Source organism: Rhagoletis zephyria, unplaced genomic scaffold, assembly GCF_001687245.7.
Source record: "Rhagoletis zephyria isolate East Lansing unplaced genomic scaffold, Rhagoletis_zephyria_1.1 Rzeph_scaffold_04977, whole genome shotgun sequence".
NCBI classification, from domain to species: domain Eukaryota; kingdom Metazoa; phylum Arthropoda; class Insecta; order Diptera; family Tephritidae; genus Rhagoletis; species Rhagoletis zephyria.
The window spans coordinates 4,950-18,372 of record NW_016162060.1 but is presented as its reverse complement, the minus strand read 5'-3'; the positions used below and the strand labels follow the sequence as shown (position 1 = coordinate 18,372).

Below are 13,423 nucleotides of genomic sequence, written 5' to 3'. Positions count from 1 at the left end.
CTTCTTCATAAACATAAATTTTGTATAATTTAATTAAATTCTTCTTTTTAAACATCGGATTATCATCGATAGTCCTCTGCAAAATTTTTTTAAGCTAAAACCTTCTTAAACTGCTTTTGTCTAGCACCCATATTCAAGTTGAAATTGATTTTTTAAACACGTGGCAACACTCCTAAATATAGTTCTAAAATAAAACCCTTTTTAAACACATTTCGATTGATACCCATCCTTCAATTACTCATTTAATTTATTAAATAATTTGAATTTAACTTTTTCAATAGGTGGTAACCCTCTTCTCAAAAATATTATTTATTTTCAAATTAAAGATTTCTTACCGCTCTTTCGTTAGAGAATCATATTTATATATTTCGTATAACTTGTGTATAATTTAAATAAATTGACTTTTCAAACAGGTGGTAACCCCCTTCAAAATATTTTGAAACAAAAACCCTCTAAACCTCTTTTGCCTGACACCCATAATGTGATAAATTTGTATTTCAATTACCTAATTCCCCTAATTCAAGTTGAATTTAACATTTTTAACCGGTGGCAACCCGCCTATGTAGGGATTAGACGAAAAGCCTTTTCAAACCCATTTTCACTGCTACTCATATTGTAATAATTTATTTAACTTATTAAATAATTTGAAATAAATTTTTAACAGGTGGCAACCCTTGAAAACCAATATTATTGCTCATCTTCATACCAAGCCCTTTAATGTACCTAAATGCTCCAAGAAATACTTCTACAGTGAAAGTATGAAAGTTATCAAAAAACAAATTGCATTTTTCAATTCAAATTCATTAAAAAAAAATTCATTTAAATCCTATTTAAATAATTATATTTTTGCCTTTATTCTATATAGAAGAAAAGCACTNCGAAACTTCAGAAAACTTCGAAAAGTAAAATTATGATGCAAATTTAACTTTTAAATATCAGCTGAAAAGTTTCTAAAATTTGATTTTCCTGTGTATTTGTGGGCCACCCTAATGCGCATAGATTAGTACTTTTTTTTTAGTGAACTCTACTTCCTATATTGTACAATGCCCCCGTATTAAAATTGACCGAGTAACGAGCAGCACAGCCCTTGCTAATTTAACCTGAAGCGCTTGCAAATTTAATCAAAAGTATTTAGTTAGTAAATTAAATTGTTTTATTTTCTTGAATTACTCTTTTACCCCTCAACGACCTCCACATAGCTTGCACAATTTTGGCACTTAAGTATGTATGTATGTATGTAGTTTTTGTTTACGACTTGCATAGAGTGGAAGATCTTCCGCAATTAGCGTTAAGCACTAAACTTTTAATCGCATTCGACACAATTCGGAAGCGCTTGCAGAGTTTAACTGGCTTAGTATTAGCTTTTCATAGTTCATGAAATTTTTGTTATGAATGCGCAGTTCTCAGCGATTCGCTGTCATTGTGCGCCTCATAGCCCAAAAACAATATGAGGTAATTACATAACGCAATGGTGACCTTGCTTGACGGCTGGCTGTAAGTTAATTGTTAACACTTTTAATGCGGCGCTTATAATTTTCTCAAACAACACAACTACAACACTCAGAGGTACAAAGTTAGATACTATGTAAGAAAATATCGAGCCTAATCGTAGATAAAAAAAAACAAACATCAAACACCATTTGTTGTGTGACCTTCTTGTGCTGTGAGCTCAATTAATTTTCGATTGCATAGGTCAGTTATTTTCAGAGCGGAGTAGCAGCAAAATGAGGGTTTTCACCTTTTCGGTAAATTGTATCTATTACCTTTGAAATGTTTGTGAAGTGTCTACGCATCTTACACCTTTTTATATTACCCAGCATTTTTACTACGCGCATTTTTATTTCAACAAAACAATATAGCTTATAAAGCTCAGAAAAGCCGTATAATTGCAACTCAAGCTGCCCACAAGTGCCTACGCCACGCCTGCGCAGTAAACCAAAGTGCAGCGCAATGCAAGTTAATGGTGCAGTTATTAAGCAGGTCACTCAGTTAGTTGGTCAATCGCTGCGTCATTCACTTAGTCACTTACGTAGACTTAATTAAATGGCATTCGACTAACAATAGCTAAAAATTGCTGGACAGCAGCGTCAACAGTTGCTAATTAACTAAAGCACTTTTTCGTTGTCTCAAGTCTTTTGTTGTTTTTTTTTTTTCTGGTACCCTATAGTTTTATTTTTATAGTTCGTTTTTATTTATGCTTACTTTGCTTTACATTTTAAAATTTTACTAAATTTTTGTAGTGGTTTTTTTCTAAAATTTTTAAATTGCTTGCAATGCAATTTTCTGCGGTGGTTGCGACAAATGTAATAAGCTTGCAAGCTTGACTACAATGACAATTTATGACACCGCAACAAAAATCATAGTAAGTGACTTTTTTTTACAGTTGGAGCTGCTGACCCAATCCGTATGAAACTTATTAATGCACATAAAGGAAGGTGTCGTGATTTTTTTTTGTTAAGCGAAATGTTGAAATAAAAAAGTAAAAGTTTTGAGTTGGAAAATCATGAAAACTTATATTAAATGTGCTTTAATTGGTACTAAAGCAGGTAAGGTAGAGTTTTTTCATAATTCGAAAGAGCTACTTAATCATAGCTGATAAAAGCCGGATAAGAATAGAGTTGGCGGTGAACGGATATTTTTACTGGTTGGCAAAGGCTTCAATTGGGGAATATGTACTTGTAAAGTATTTAGGTTTTCTGAAATCTAAGGTTTTTTAACGAAAATTGCTGCATAATAAATTTGAAAGTGGGTAGTGCTATACAATCTAAGCACCTCCCCTAAAGATCTCTATTTATAGCTTCCAGATTGCGGCAGCGTCTTCCAAGCAGCGCTCACTGCCATAAAAGCGGCTGCACTTTGGCTTATAAAATAACAAAAAAGAAAAAAACGCCGAGACCCGTAAACTTAATTTTGAGTCGTAGATTATGAATCTGTATACCAGTTTTCCAGATCAAGTAATTCCCAAGATACTTTCACTTTAAGTTTGCATTGCGAATGAACGAAAATTCAAATTTTAATATGGAAAATGTTACTCATACGCCATGTACGATTATGTGACAAAACTAGTACTTATGCAGAGTGAAACATGTCTAGCCTGCAATGAAGCCATTGCCAATGGGCAATTTTGAGCACCGCATATGTGTCACTGCTGCAGATTGCGATTGATGATCTTCCTGGGCATCTATGATCAGTTTTGGTCTGCATATGTGAGGGATCCATAAGGATCTCGGCCTAATCGTCTTATACCAGATTAGTAAATATGATTATATGAATGATAAAGCCTTGATTCTTTAAAACTTAATGGATTTTATTTTAAAACAGCACATTGACCATCAGAAAGAACCTAAGTTCATTTTTCTTATATTTACAGCTGTAATTTATATTACAAGATCAGTCTGTTAGGAACGTTATGATGGTGACGCTCTCTTAAAAAAATAATAATAAATAATAAATATGCATTAGGGTAATCCTTCAATTATCAACATCATGGACCTCCCCTTTATTTTTTTTTCTCCATACAGAATTAAAACATCCACAAAAATTTTAAAATTTACAAAAATTTAATTTTTTCTAATTGCCAAAAATTCGACAAAATTTAGACTTTGACTTACTATAACTCAGCGAGTTTATGAATTTATATGAATAAATTTCTATAATATGTCAAATTCATCAGATTTCAAGTCAAATATGCAAAAAAAAATTTAAAAAATTTTAACAAACCCAGAAATCTTTTTTTAACATTTTGAACAAAAATTAGATATTGATATTTCATCAACTTCTTAATGAAAACTATCAAACTTAAATCAAATCGCGCAAAAAAATCTCAATAAATAATCATCCTGAAATAATGGAAAATTCACCTAGCATAATGAAAATTCGATGCTATGGATTTTAAATTGGCATCTTTATTCTCTCTTACTAATTAAAGACGCTGTACGTCTTTATGCCGACAGTAAGTTGGTCATGTATGAATATATGTAGATATTGAAGATTCCATTTCCATATTGGGGCAATATAAAGGTTATAATTTTAGCCTTGAATAAAACGAATAATCTCTAGCTCTTAAAACCTTTTTCATACACATAAAGCAAAGCAATCACTTTCCATATCTTCTTATATGGACATCAAAGAAATTTCTTGCTGGTACAGGTTTACAAAAAAAAAACAAACAAGAACACCAAAATGTCTTTTGTCCTACACATCCGCTTGGATGCATGGCGAAATAAACTAGAATTTTTTTTAACAGCAGATACCAATCTTAAATATTTTATGAACTACAAACTTCTAGAACTGCAACATTTTTTCGCATGGAGTGCCAATTAAGAAGTCGTCTCGCTGACTCACGAACGCTTTAATTGCGCCATTCTAAAAACAAAACGAAAAAAAACAAAAAAAGATGTTGCAATATGTGATATTAGTTATTACAAATATGTGTAAATGTGTATGTGCCTTGAAGAATACCTTTCAAAAATAAAGTCTAAGCAATCGCTGTAACTGTATACATATAATTAACCAGAACATGCCAGCAGCTTAAAGCGCTAAAGTCCAAGGCATTAAAATGCAGTGATCAACAAAGGAAGCATCATTATGCGCGCCAGAAGAAGCTACTACGATGTCAGCGGTAAAAAAAAAACTAAAAAAAACTAAAAATACTATACGTGTGTGAAGAAAAAAAAAAAGCTGCACAAAAGCGGCTAAAACTGTGCAAAGAACAAAGAATCTATAAAAAGCAATCAGCTTTGAGGAAGCACTGAATACCAAAACGAATAAGATCGGTAAATTAGTGTAAGAACTGATGAAGTAGAGGAAGCTGCAAAAAAACGAAGAGGTAAACAACACGTTGACCTTTAAATTCCGTTACCAGTAAAGTGAAGGAACCAGTAATGCATACACATACATACATACATACCAATTTATGCATTTACACATTTAGTTTTTTTTTTTTTGTTTTTGGTATAAATGAAAGCGAATCATAACAGCAAGTCGTGCGTGGAGGCATTACCAAAGCTACAACCAACAAAAATCAGCCAAAAAAAAACAAACTTCTGCACCCAAAGCACGCAATAATGCAACAAAAAACAAGCGCAGCACGTTGCCAAAGTGCTTATTGCAACAACCAGTTGGCGTTGGCTTTTTGCACTCTATGCCTTCGCGATGCTGCTCCTACTGCCTTCGTCATCCCTGCCACCTTCTTCTTCTCATTTATTTATTTAGCTATTTTTCATGACTTACCTTCATGGGAGGCACATTCATTTTGGCAGCATATTTTTTGCGCAAGCCCAAGCAAAATATTGATCAACACAACATTCGAGTCTTTGCCCTTCCCAGTGCAGCCCACGCCACCACAAATCGCTGCAACGCAAGCGCCAGCCAACAAAATTTGCGCGCTTTGTGCCGCAATGCAGCACAGCAGTGGCAGCAACAATGGAGATGGTGTCGATGATAAGCAGGCGAAGTGCTGCCATTGCAATTCAGCTGCTTCTGCAACAATGCCGCCGCCGCCACTCACTCGATCGCTAGCTGGTACTACATTAAAGGCAATTGCAAATAAAAACTCTTACAAATTACATATATACAAACATACATACATACATACCACATATCAACATATTTTTCCTTTTTAGAGATTTACTTACTAAAGCACACAGTGACTTGGGTAAATTCCATTCGTTTTTAGAATGCAGCAACAAAAGTGTCGCAAGTATGCAGCTCACTTGCTCACCAAACCGGTGAAACATGCTGCTGCTGTTGCTGTAATGCATTACCTACAAACACTCTGCGCACACACGACTCGCCGCATTCACAACCCAATCCACTTTTGAAATGACCTTTAAGGACGTTCGATTACATTGCTTACTGTAGCCAGGCATTTATGCGTAAATTGCTGGTAAACTTGTTCGTCGTTGAAATAAAAGAAAAAAATTCACGAAAACTGGGCGTCAAAACTACAACAACAGCGAGCAACAACTAACTAGTGTTGCAGTGTTGTTGTCATTGCCTGCTTGCACACTTACATATGTACAAACTCATACATGCCATACATGCGCCCGCGCATTGCGTAGAGAAATTGTTGCTCATCGGCCGCCGTCTGTGGTTGGCGCATATGGAGCTTGCCAATGAAGTAGATACATATATATGCACCAAACAGGTCTTCCCAAATTGTCAGTGTAACTGCTGTGGCAACGGGATAAATCCCGCATGAAGGTGCCACAGCAACAACAACAGCAATCAAGATCGTACGACCTTAACCAATGCGCAACTAGTTTAAAAATCGAAATGCATCGAAAACAAAATTTGTTTGCAAACGCATAGGTGGATTAATGCAATAATGCTGCCCCGTAGGAAAGCGATAACGATTTTGATACGCATATACTTACGTACGTACACTGTGAGGAGAATCTCTAGTTTTGAACTGGTGGGCTTCTAGTACATTTAGACCTAGTACTGGTTAGCTCTAAATCTCGTCTGCATGCAAACAACTGGCGAATTTAATATGGCGATTTTCTAGGAAGTGTCAATTTCTCCCCGCTGCATCCCTTTTTCGATAGTTCCGAACCAGTACTAAATTCGACAAATAAGATCTAGTTCGTTCTGCATCACTTTTTCTATAGTTGTGAACCAGTTCCAAATGCATCACTTTAGATATATATTTCTAGTGAAAAAAACTGAAAAAAATCGTTTTTTTAAAAGTACCACTTTTCGCCGATTTTAAACTGGTGGTTATCTAGTTCCTGTCGGACTAGTTCGATTTTGGCGATAAATATCTAGTACGGAACTAGAAATTTGATTCACTAGTCCGCGGTTTCCCTGCAGGGTATGTATGTCTTTAGGAAAAACACAGCTTCTTAAAGGAAAACAAAAAATTTTCCGACGAAGTAGGCTAGTCAATTCCGATGGATACAGAAAAAAGTAAAATAGTAGCCTTTTTGATGTTGTGAAGAAGAAACGACCCAACGATCACTCACCCAACTTTGGAACTTTTTGCATTTTATCAGACTTTAGGTTTAGCAAAGTTAAATTTGGAAATGACAAAGCTGCGAATGTATTTCTGCCATGAACAAGCTTCTACATAAACCCATTTGCCGTTCGGAGACGGCGTAAAACCATAGGTCCCTCTAACAACATCAAGACGCATACCACAAATTGGAGAACAAGCTCGGTCAAACATTTAGAAAAAGTGTAATCGCCAAAATATTATTATTATTATTATTATTATTAAAGTTGAGGTTAGGTTAGTTTAGACGGAATGCTCTTTTCAAAAGTTCTCTCGGTGACCAAAGAGTTCCAAAAGATCAAATAATTTCTTTACGCCATCCGAATGTTTTTTGAATACAGATATGTAGTTCCCTAATGTTTCTCTCAGATACTGGGTTAGTAGTCACCCTGAAAACCCATGAAGGTGGCACAATAGCTTTATCATTTGCACCATAGTTATCAGACGGATTGTACCCAACCCAGTCCCTTAACTGATGCGAATTTCTCGAAAAAGGAAACCCCAATAAAATAATTGGGAAAGTGCAAAGGTTCTCCTGTCACGTCAAACAATGCCTCGGCATATCGCGAGCTAATTCCGATGGTGGCTGAGATGGAAAGACCAGGTGCACAAAAGCTTGGCTGGGGCAATTACAGCGTGTAAGAAGAAGCAGATATCGCAAGCGTTGGGTAGCGCACCTTGGAAGAGGCTTGAAATTATCTTTCACCTGTGCTCACTGCATATTTTCGTTCATTGTGTGGCTCGAAACAGCAACCTCATATTTAGAGAAGCCAGCATGTGCGAATTAACCAAGTTAGGCAGCATGCGGTCATACTACAAATGTTAAATAAAAAGCGGCATATTTAAATGAATCCTATACCTATACGGTTTCCGAGCAGAGAAAATGAGAAGTAGGCCCTACAGCCCACCAAGCCTGCCAAGCTGAGAATTCTTACCCTAGTCTTCAAATTAGTGACATCAGAGGAAGTTTGGAAATGCAATTCCGCTTTGGCATCACTGCTCAATTTCCTCTTTTTGTCTTCCGGACATAGCAATATCGAGGGATGTTAGGAAGCTGATAAGGTAGCCCGTTCAGCCAACGTTTAGTGCTCACATGGGAAAAAATTTATGAATGCAACAAAGCCATCATAAATAAGGCCTTAAGGTCATAATAGCCTTGTTTAACCAGAAAGCACCCAACCGATCTACAGTACGATTTCTGATGCTCCAATAAACGCAAATAATAGCTGTTTTTCTCGACAGAAACCGCCGCGATGAGAATGACTGATTATAATACAATTTTCTTTTCAAATAGACATTCAGATAACGATATCACTAAAAAGTCGAAGGTAACAACTCTATAAATATGCAACAATATTGATAAATTTATCGATAACTATTTCGATAATTTTACCGATAACATAAACTTTACAAAAATGTTGCTCTGGATATGTTTAACTATATGAGTTATAATTTAAACGAGGCTAATTGCATGCATTTACATATGTATAAACATTAGGGTGCATCACCAAAAAAAGTGTCGGTTCTCCACCGGAATTATAAATTTTATTATTTTTTAAGACTTGCGCCAAAACATTGCGGATATATTAAGTTTTACGTGGGCTAGACCGATTTAAAAATACCTCCCAAAATCGCATTAGTTTGATGCTGTTAATAAAATGTTCTGTTTAAACATTTTCATCTGAGATGATTTAACAAAAAACGGAAATATTTTCAAAAACTAGTTTTATTTATAAAAAGGTCTAGTAAATCGTATAATTTTTCCGCGGTATTTTGCGGAAGCCTTAAAATATAATAAGTTTTAAATTTCCGACGGAAAAACAGTACCGATTTTATTTTTTTATATGGTGAGTGATGCACCCTTATGCACATAATTTATTCACTTCAACCATTTATCTAATGACTAATTTATAAATCTACTTACTTATGTATCCACATTTATATATGCATATAAATATCCTGTTTAGGCATTCCATATGCAGCTAAAACATTCATATTTGATTACGAATAGCTAAAAAATGCTAAGTGAAGTACGAATTAAATTACCATACAATATTCTTGTGCCCATTTTGGGCAAAACGTAATTCAATGCTTCAGTGCAGCGCATGAATAATCCACATTAGCGACCAGAATAGGGTACATAGCATAAGGCATACATATGTACATATGTATGTACATACATCGCTGGCCCAAAGCTTGAATAGTAATGAATCAATGAATTGCGAGCAAACGAGCCGCGTTGACAAGATATTGCAGAGCAGCTGCAATTGCTGCACATATTTTGTTGTTGGGAATGTTTTTTTTTTTTTGTAAGCTTGTATGTATGGGTATGTGTGCACAGATTGTTACCGCGCAAATTTGCTGGCCCAAAGCGTGGAGCGCCACCACCGACCGAACTGTGTGGCCTATCAGCAGCGCGCCAAGCATGAAGATCATTTGGCAAATATTTGCAAATTATGACCGTATCGAAGTTAAGCAAAGCAATAAACAGAAATGTAGCGCAAACTTGCACAGAAATGCAATTCGCCGGCCTGGAAATGGTGTGCAGTGGTTTTAAACTGGTTGCTTATTGTTCAAACGAAATTTGCTGACTAGTATTTATGTATGTGACTCAACTCGCCCAAGTACTCGCGCTTGGCAACTATGATATTCTTGGCTTATAAAATTTTCCTCTATTGCAACGATTTCGAATGTTGACCATCGAATATCGCTGCTGGTGCTGCCGCACCAGTGCCACGTCATAAATTACAATAACGGCGTCTAAAAAAAAAAAAAAATTGAACTGCGCTGAGCACTCAGACGCTAGGCTAGACAAATGAACAGCCAAAACACAACCTAGTTTTCGAATTTTGTGCACCCAAACATGTTTTGCTTGCGGCCTAAAGAGCTGGTAGCGGACAACGAGGGATTAAAGAGATAAATATCATTATTTTAATGTTAAAATATGCATTAAATTCTTGTCTCCAAAATTTAATAGAAATCACTAATTATAATTTAATTTGTGAGTTAGTTTCTCTAAAAGCATTATAGAAATACGAGTTTTATTTGGAAATGGCATAAAACTGCATTTGGTTTAGATCGATGAACCAATCGCTGTACATTCCGTTTGCAACTCTTTGCACCAGGATAACGCTCTGAACCCTTCTGTTTTAGGCTTTCAGAAGTCGAACTCCGCTCCAGAAACTTATGTTAGCTGCGTTTGCCATAGACAACTCCATCAGAACTTTGCTTGACCGCACAATACTTATATGGCCCCATGCTTTTCCCTCCAAGTGGAGTCCACAGGCTCTACACTACCAAATACGTTCCGAGCGCTGAAGCAATCAAGTACTCAAGAAGCTCTCATAGCTTCTTGCAGCTCACTTTGGTAACATTTAAACATCCCCCGCTTACCTCACCTCATACATAAAAAATCTTGTCTAAATCCGTTCAGTAGCGTGATTAAAATATCTCGCCTTTCCTTTATACTATGTATAGAAGATAGTAATTTCAAATAAGTGGCAATCCTATTCAAACCACTTAAAGTTTTTGTACATGCGAAGGCCATGCACTTTCATTTGGTATCTCATTTTGTTATCCAATGGACGGTGAAGATCTTATAGTTTTAAAACAGGTGGCAACCCTACTCAGAAAAATAATACATTATTACACATCCAGAGGCTAATATTTTCATTTGACAGTGACGGTACAGAACTGATGCCTATGCTTATTATGATTGAATGTAGTAATTTTATTAACAGATGGCAACCCTATTCACAAAAAATATTTATGCTTTTCTAGAGGCCAATCGCTTTCATTTGACACCTCATCTTTTGTAATCCAACGAACGGTGCGGATCTTGGAGTTTTTAGACAGGTGGCAACCCTATTAAAACTCTAAGTAAAAAAAGTCAGAGTAACAATAAGCAGATTGGTTTACTTTCAAAATGATTTTTTGAGTTGAAATTTAAAAAATAATCATTAATTGCGGTCATTGGTTTTTTTCGTTTCTCGTTCAAACATTCTTAATAGCAGTGAAGCAATAAATATTAAGCGTATTGTTTTTTTTTTTTTTTTAATTTTCGTTCACAAACTCAGCAACAGGAAGCCCGCCAAATTCAAATTGCTAATAAGCCGTACGTACATTGGCGACCCGCCTACACAGTCAAACGTATGTATGTATGTATAAACACAAACGGAAGTGTGGGAATATATTTGGGAATTCTACCTTTATAGCTCTTTTGGAATTCTCGATTATTATCTAATACATTTTTAATATTATTATTTTTTCCTCAATTTCCTAAGTAGGCGAAGGGCAATGTCATTGCCACACATTTATTTACATACATACATATCTGACTATGCATATGTGTGTATGAGTGTACAAATTTTATACTCGTAATGTCTACCGTTCTACTTATAACTTTACACTGTTTCTAAAAATAGATNAAATCTCGTCAAAATCCGTTCAGTAGTTTTCGAGATTACCGCGTACAAAGTATCTGTTCTGACATTCCTTTATACTATGTATAGATAAAACTTCAAAAATAAAAATCAGTGGCACTGAAGATAGTCAGAGTAACAACGAGCAGATTGGTTTACTTTCAAAATGATTTTTTTGAGTTGAAATTTAAAAAATAATCACTAACTGCGGTCATTGGTTTTTTTTCGTTTCTCGTTCAAGCATTCTTAATAGCAGTGAAGCAATAAATATTAAACGTATTGTTTTTTTTTTTTTTTTGTAATTTTCGTTCACAAACTCAGCAACAGGAAGCCCGCCAAATTCAAATTGCTAATAAGCCGTACGTACATTGGCTACCCGCCTACACAGTCAAATGTATGTATGTATAAACGCAAACGGAAGTGTGGGAATATATTTGGGAATTCTACCTTTATTGCTCTTTTGGAATTCTCGTTTATTATCTAATACATTTTTAATTGTATTATTTTTTTCCTCAATTTCCTAAGTAGGCGAAGGGCAATGTCATTGCCACACATTTATTTACATACATACATATCTGACTATGCATATGTATGTATGTGTGTACAAATTTTATACTCGTAATGTCTACCGTTCTACTTATTACTTTACACTGTTTCTAAAAATAGATTAAAAAAAAGGCACAAAAGTCCCCAACATCTAACGCCAAAACTAATATGAACATATGTATGTATGTGTATATATAATATGTATGTACATACATAGCGTGCTTAATTATAAATACGAGCGGGCGTTTTGCATATAAAAATTTACCTCCTCCTGAATAATGGCGTCATCGACAACTGCTAACAGCTACTGGTATTTATTTAGTGTTGATGACGCGTCGGAATTTCTACCAAGTACGCTTGTAAGTTTGTACGATATGTATATAAATATGTAGTACAGTATGTATGTATGTACCCACTCTTAATTGCGATTAATAAAAAGGAAAAAGGTAATGAATGAAAAGCAAAACATAAATATTAGTTAATCATTGACAGCGTGAACTTCACATTATAAACATATGTATGTATGTATGTATGTATGTACACTGGCGGCAGAAATAATAGACTCGTCGTACTTTTATGAATTTTGGCTATGTTGCTTTAGTTTATTTTATTTTTAATATTTTTTTATAAAAGCCTAGGTAGATATTCAACAAACATCATTTAAATCTGCTTTTCAACTTTGAACAAAAATTATAAAAATGCGACAAATTTTCAAACTTTTTATTCCGAATTTTTAGAATTATTTTTGGTACGCAGTTTTATAGCTCATTCAATTTTAGTATAATAAAGTGCACGTTTCAAGTGGCTATAAAATACCGTTGTTTTTGACAATTTTTTTTGCCGCATACCAAAAATAATTCTAAAAATTCTGAAGAAAAAGTTTGAAAATTTGGTGAAAATTTGTCGAATTTTTATAATTTTTGTTCAAAGTTTGAAAAGCAGATTGACATGATGTTTGTTGAATATCTACCTAAGCTTTTATAAAAAAAAATATTAAACATAAAATAAACTAATGAAATATAGCCAAAATTCTCAAAAGTACGACGAGTCTATTATTTCTGCCGCCAGTGTATGTAAGTATGTATAAGCAATTTTTAATTTTACTTTTTTTTTCGTAATTAAATAAAGGCAAAACAGCTTGGTAGCAAAAATTCCAATGTCAGCATGTATGCGATTATGCAAGAATGACTCGGGCTATCAGCGGATATAGAAGCCTTTTTGTTGACCACACACAGATATGTATACTGCTGCCGATCTTAAGTGCGACTAACCACGATTATCGCTTGACTTGCACGCCTCTTAACACCTCTTACAACATATACATATGTACACACATACATATTTATGTATGTTTTTTGTTAAATTAAATTTGCCACCGACATGCATTTTAAAACAGTGAATAATGCGGAGTATTTGCAAAAATGATGTTAGCAAAAAAAAAAAACGAGTAGAGATGTACCCC

General features: G+C 34.8%; 1 protein-coding gene across 1 annotated transcript in view; it reads left to right on the top strand.

Moving 5' to 3' along the window:
• The window catches only part of LOC108371429 (uncharacterized), a gene marked incomplete at its 5' end in the record, with an annotated part of 40,807 nt that extends 27,658 nt beyond the window's left edge, over positions 1-13,149 (top strand). Inside the window, one exon of the mRNA XM_017626988.1 lies at positions 13,090-13,149. Coding sequence (XP_017482477.1) covers positions 13,090-13,149 — 60 coding nt within the window. The remainder of the gene's footprint in view (positions 1-13,089) is intronic.
• Positions 13,150-13,423: the final 274 nt, after the last annotated feature.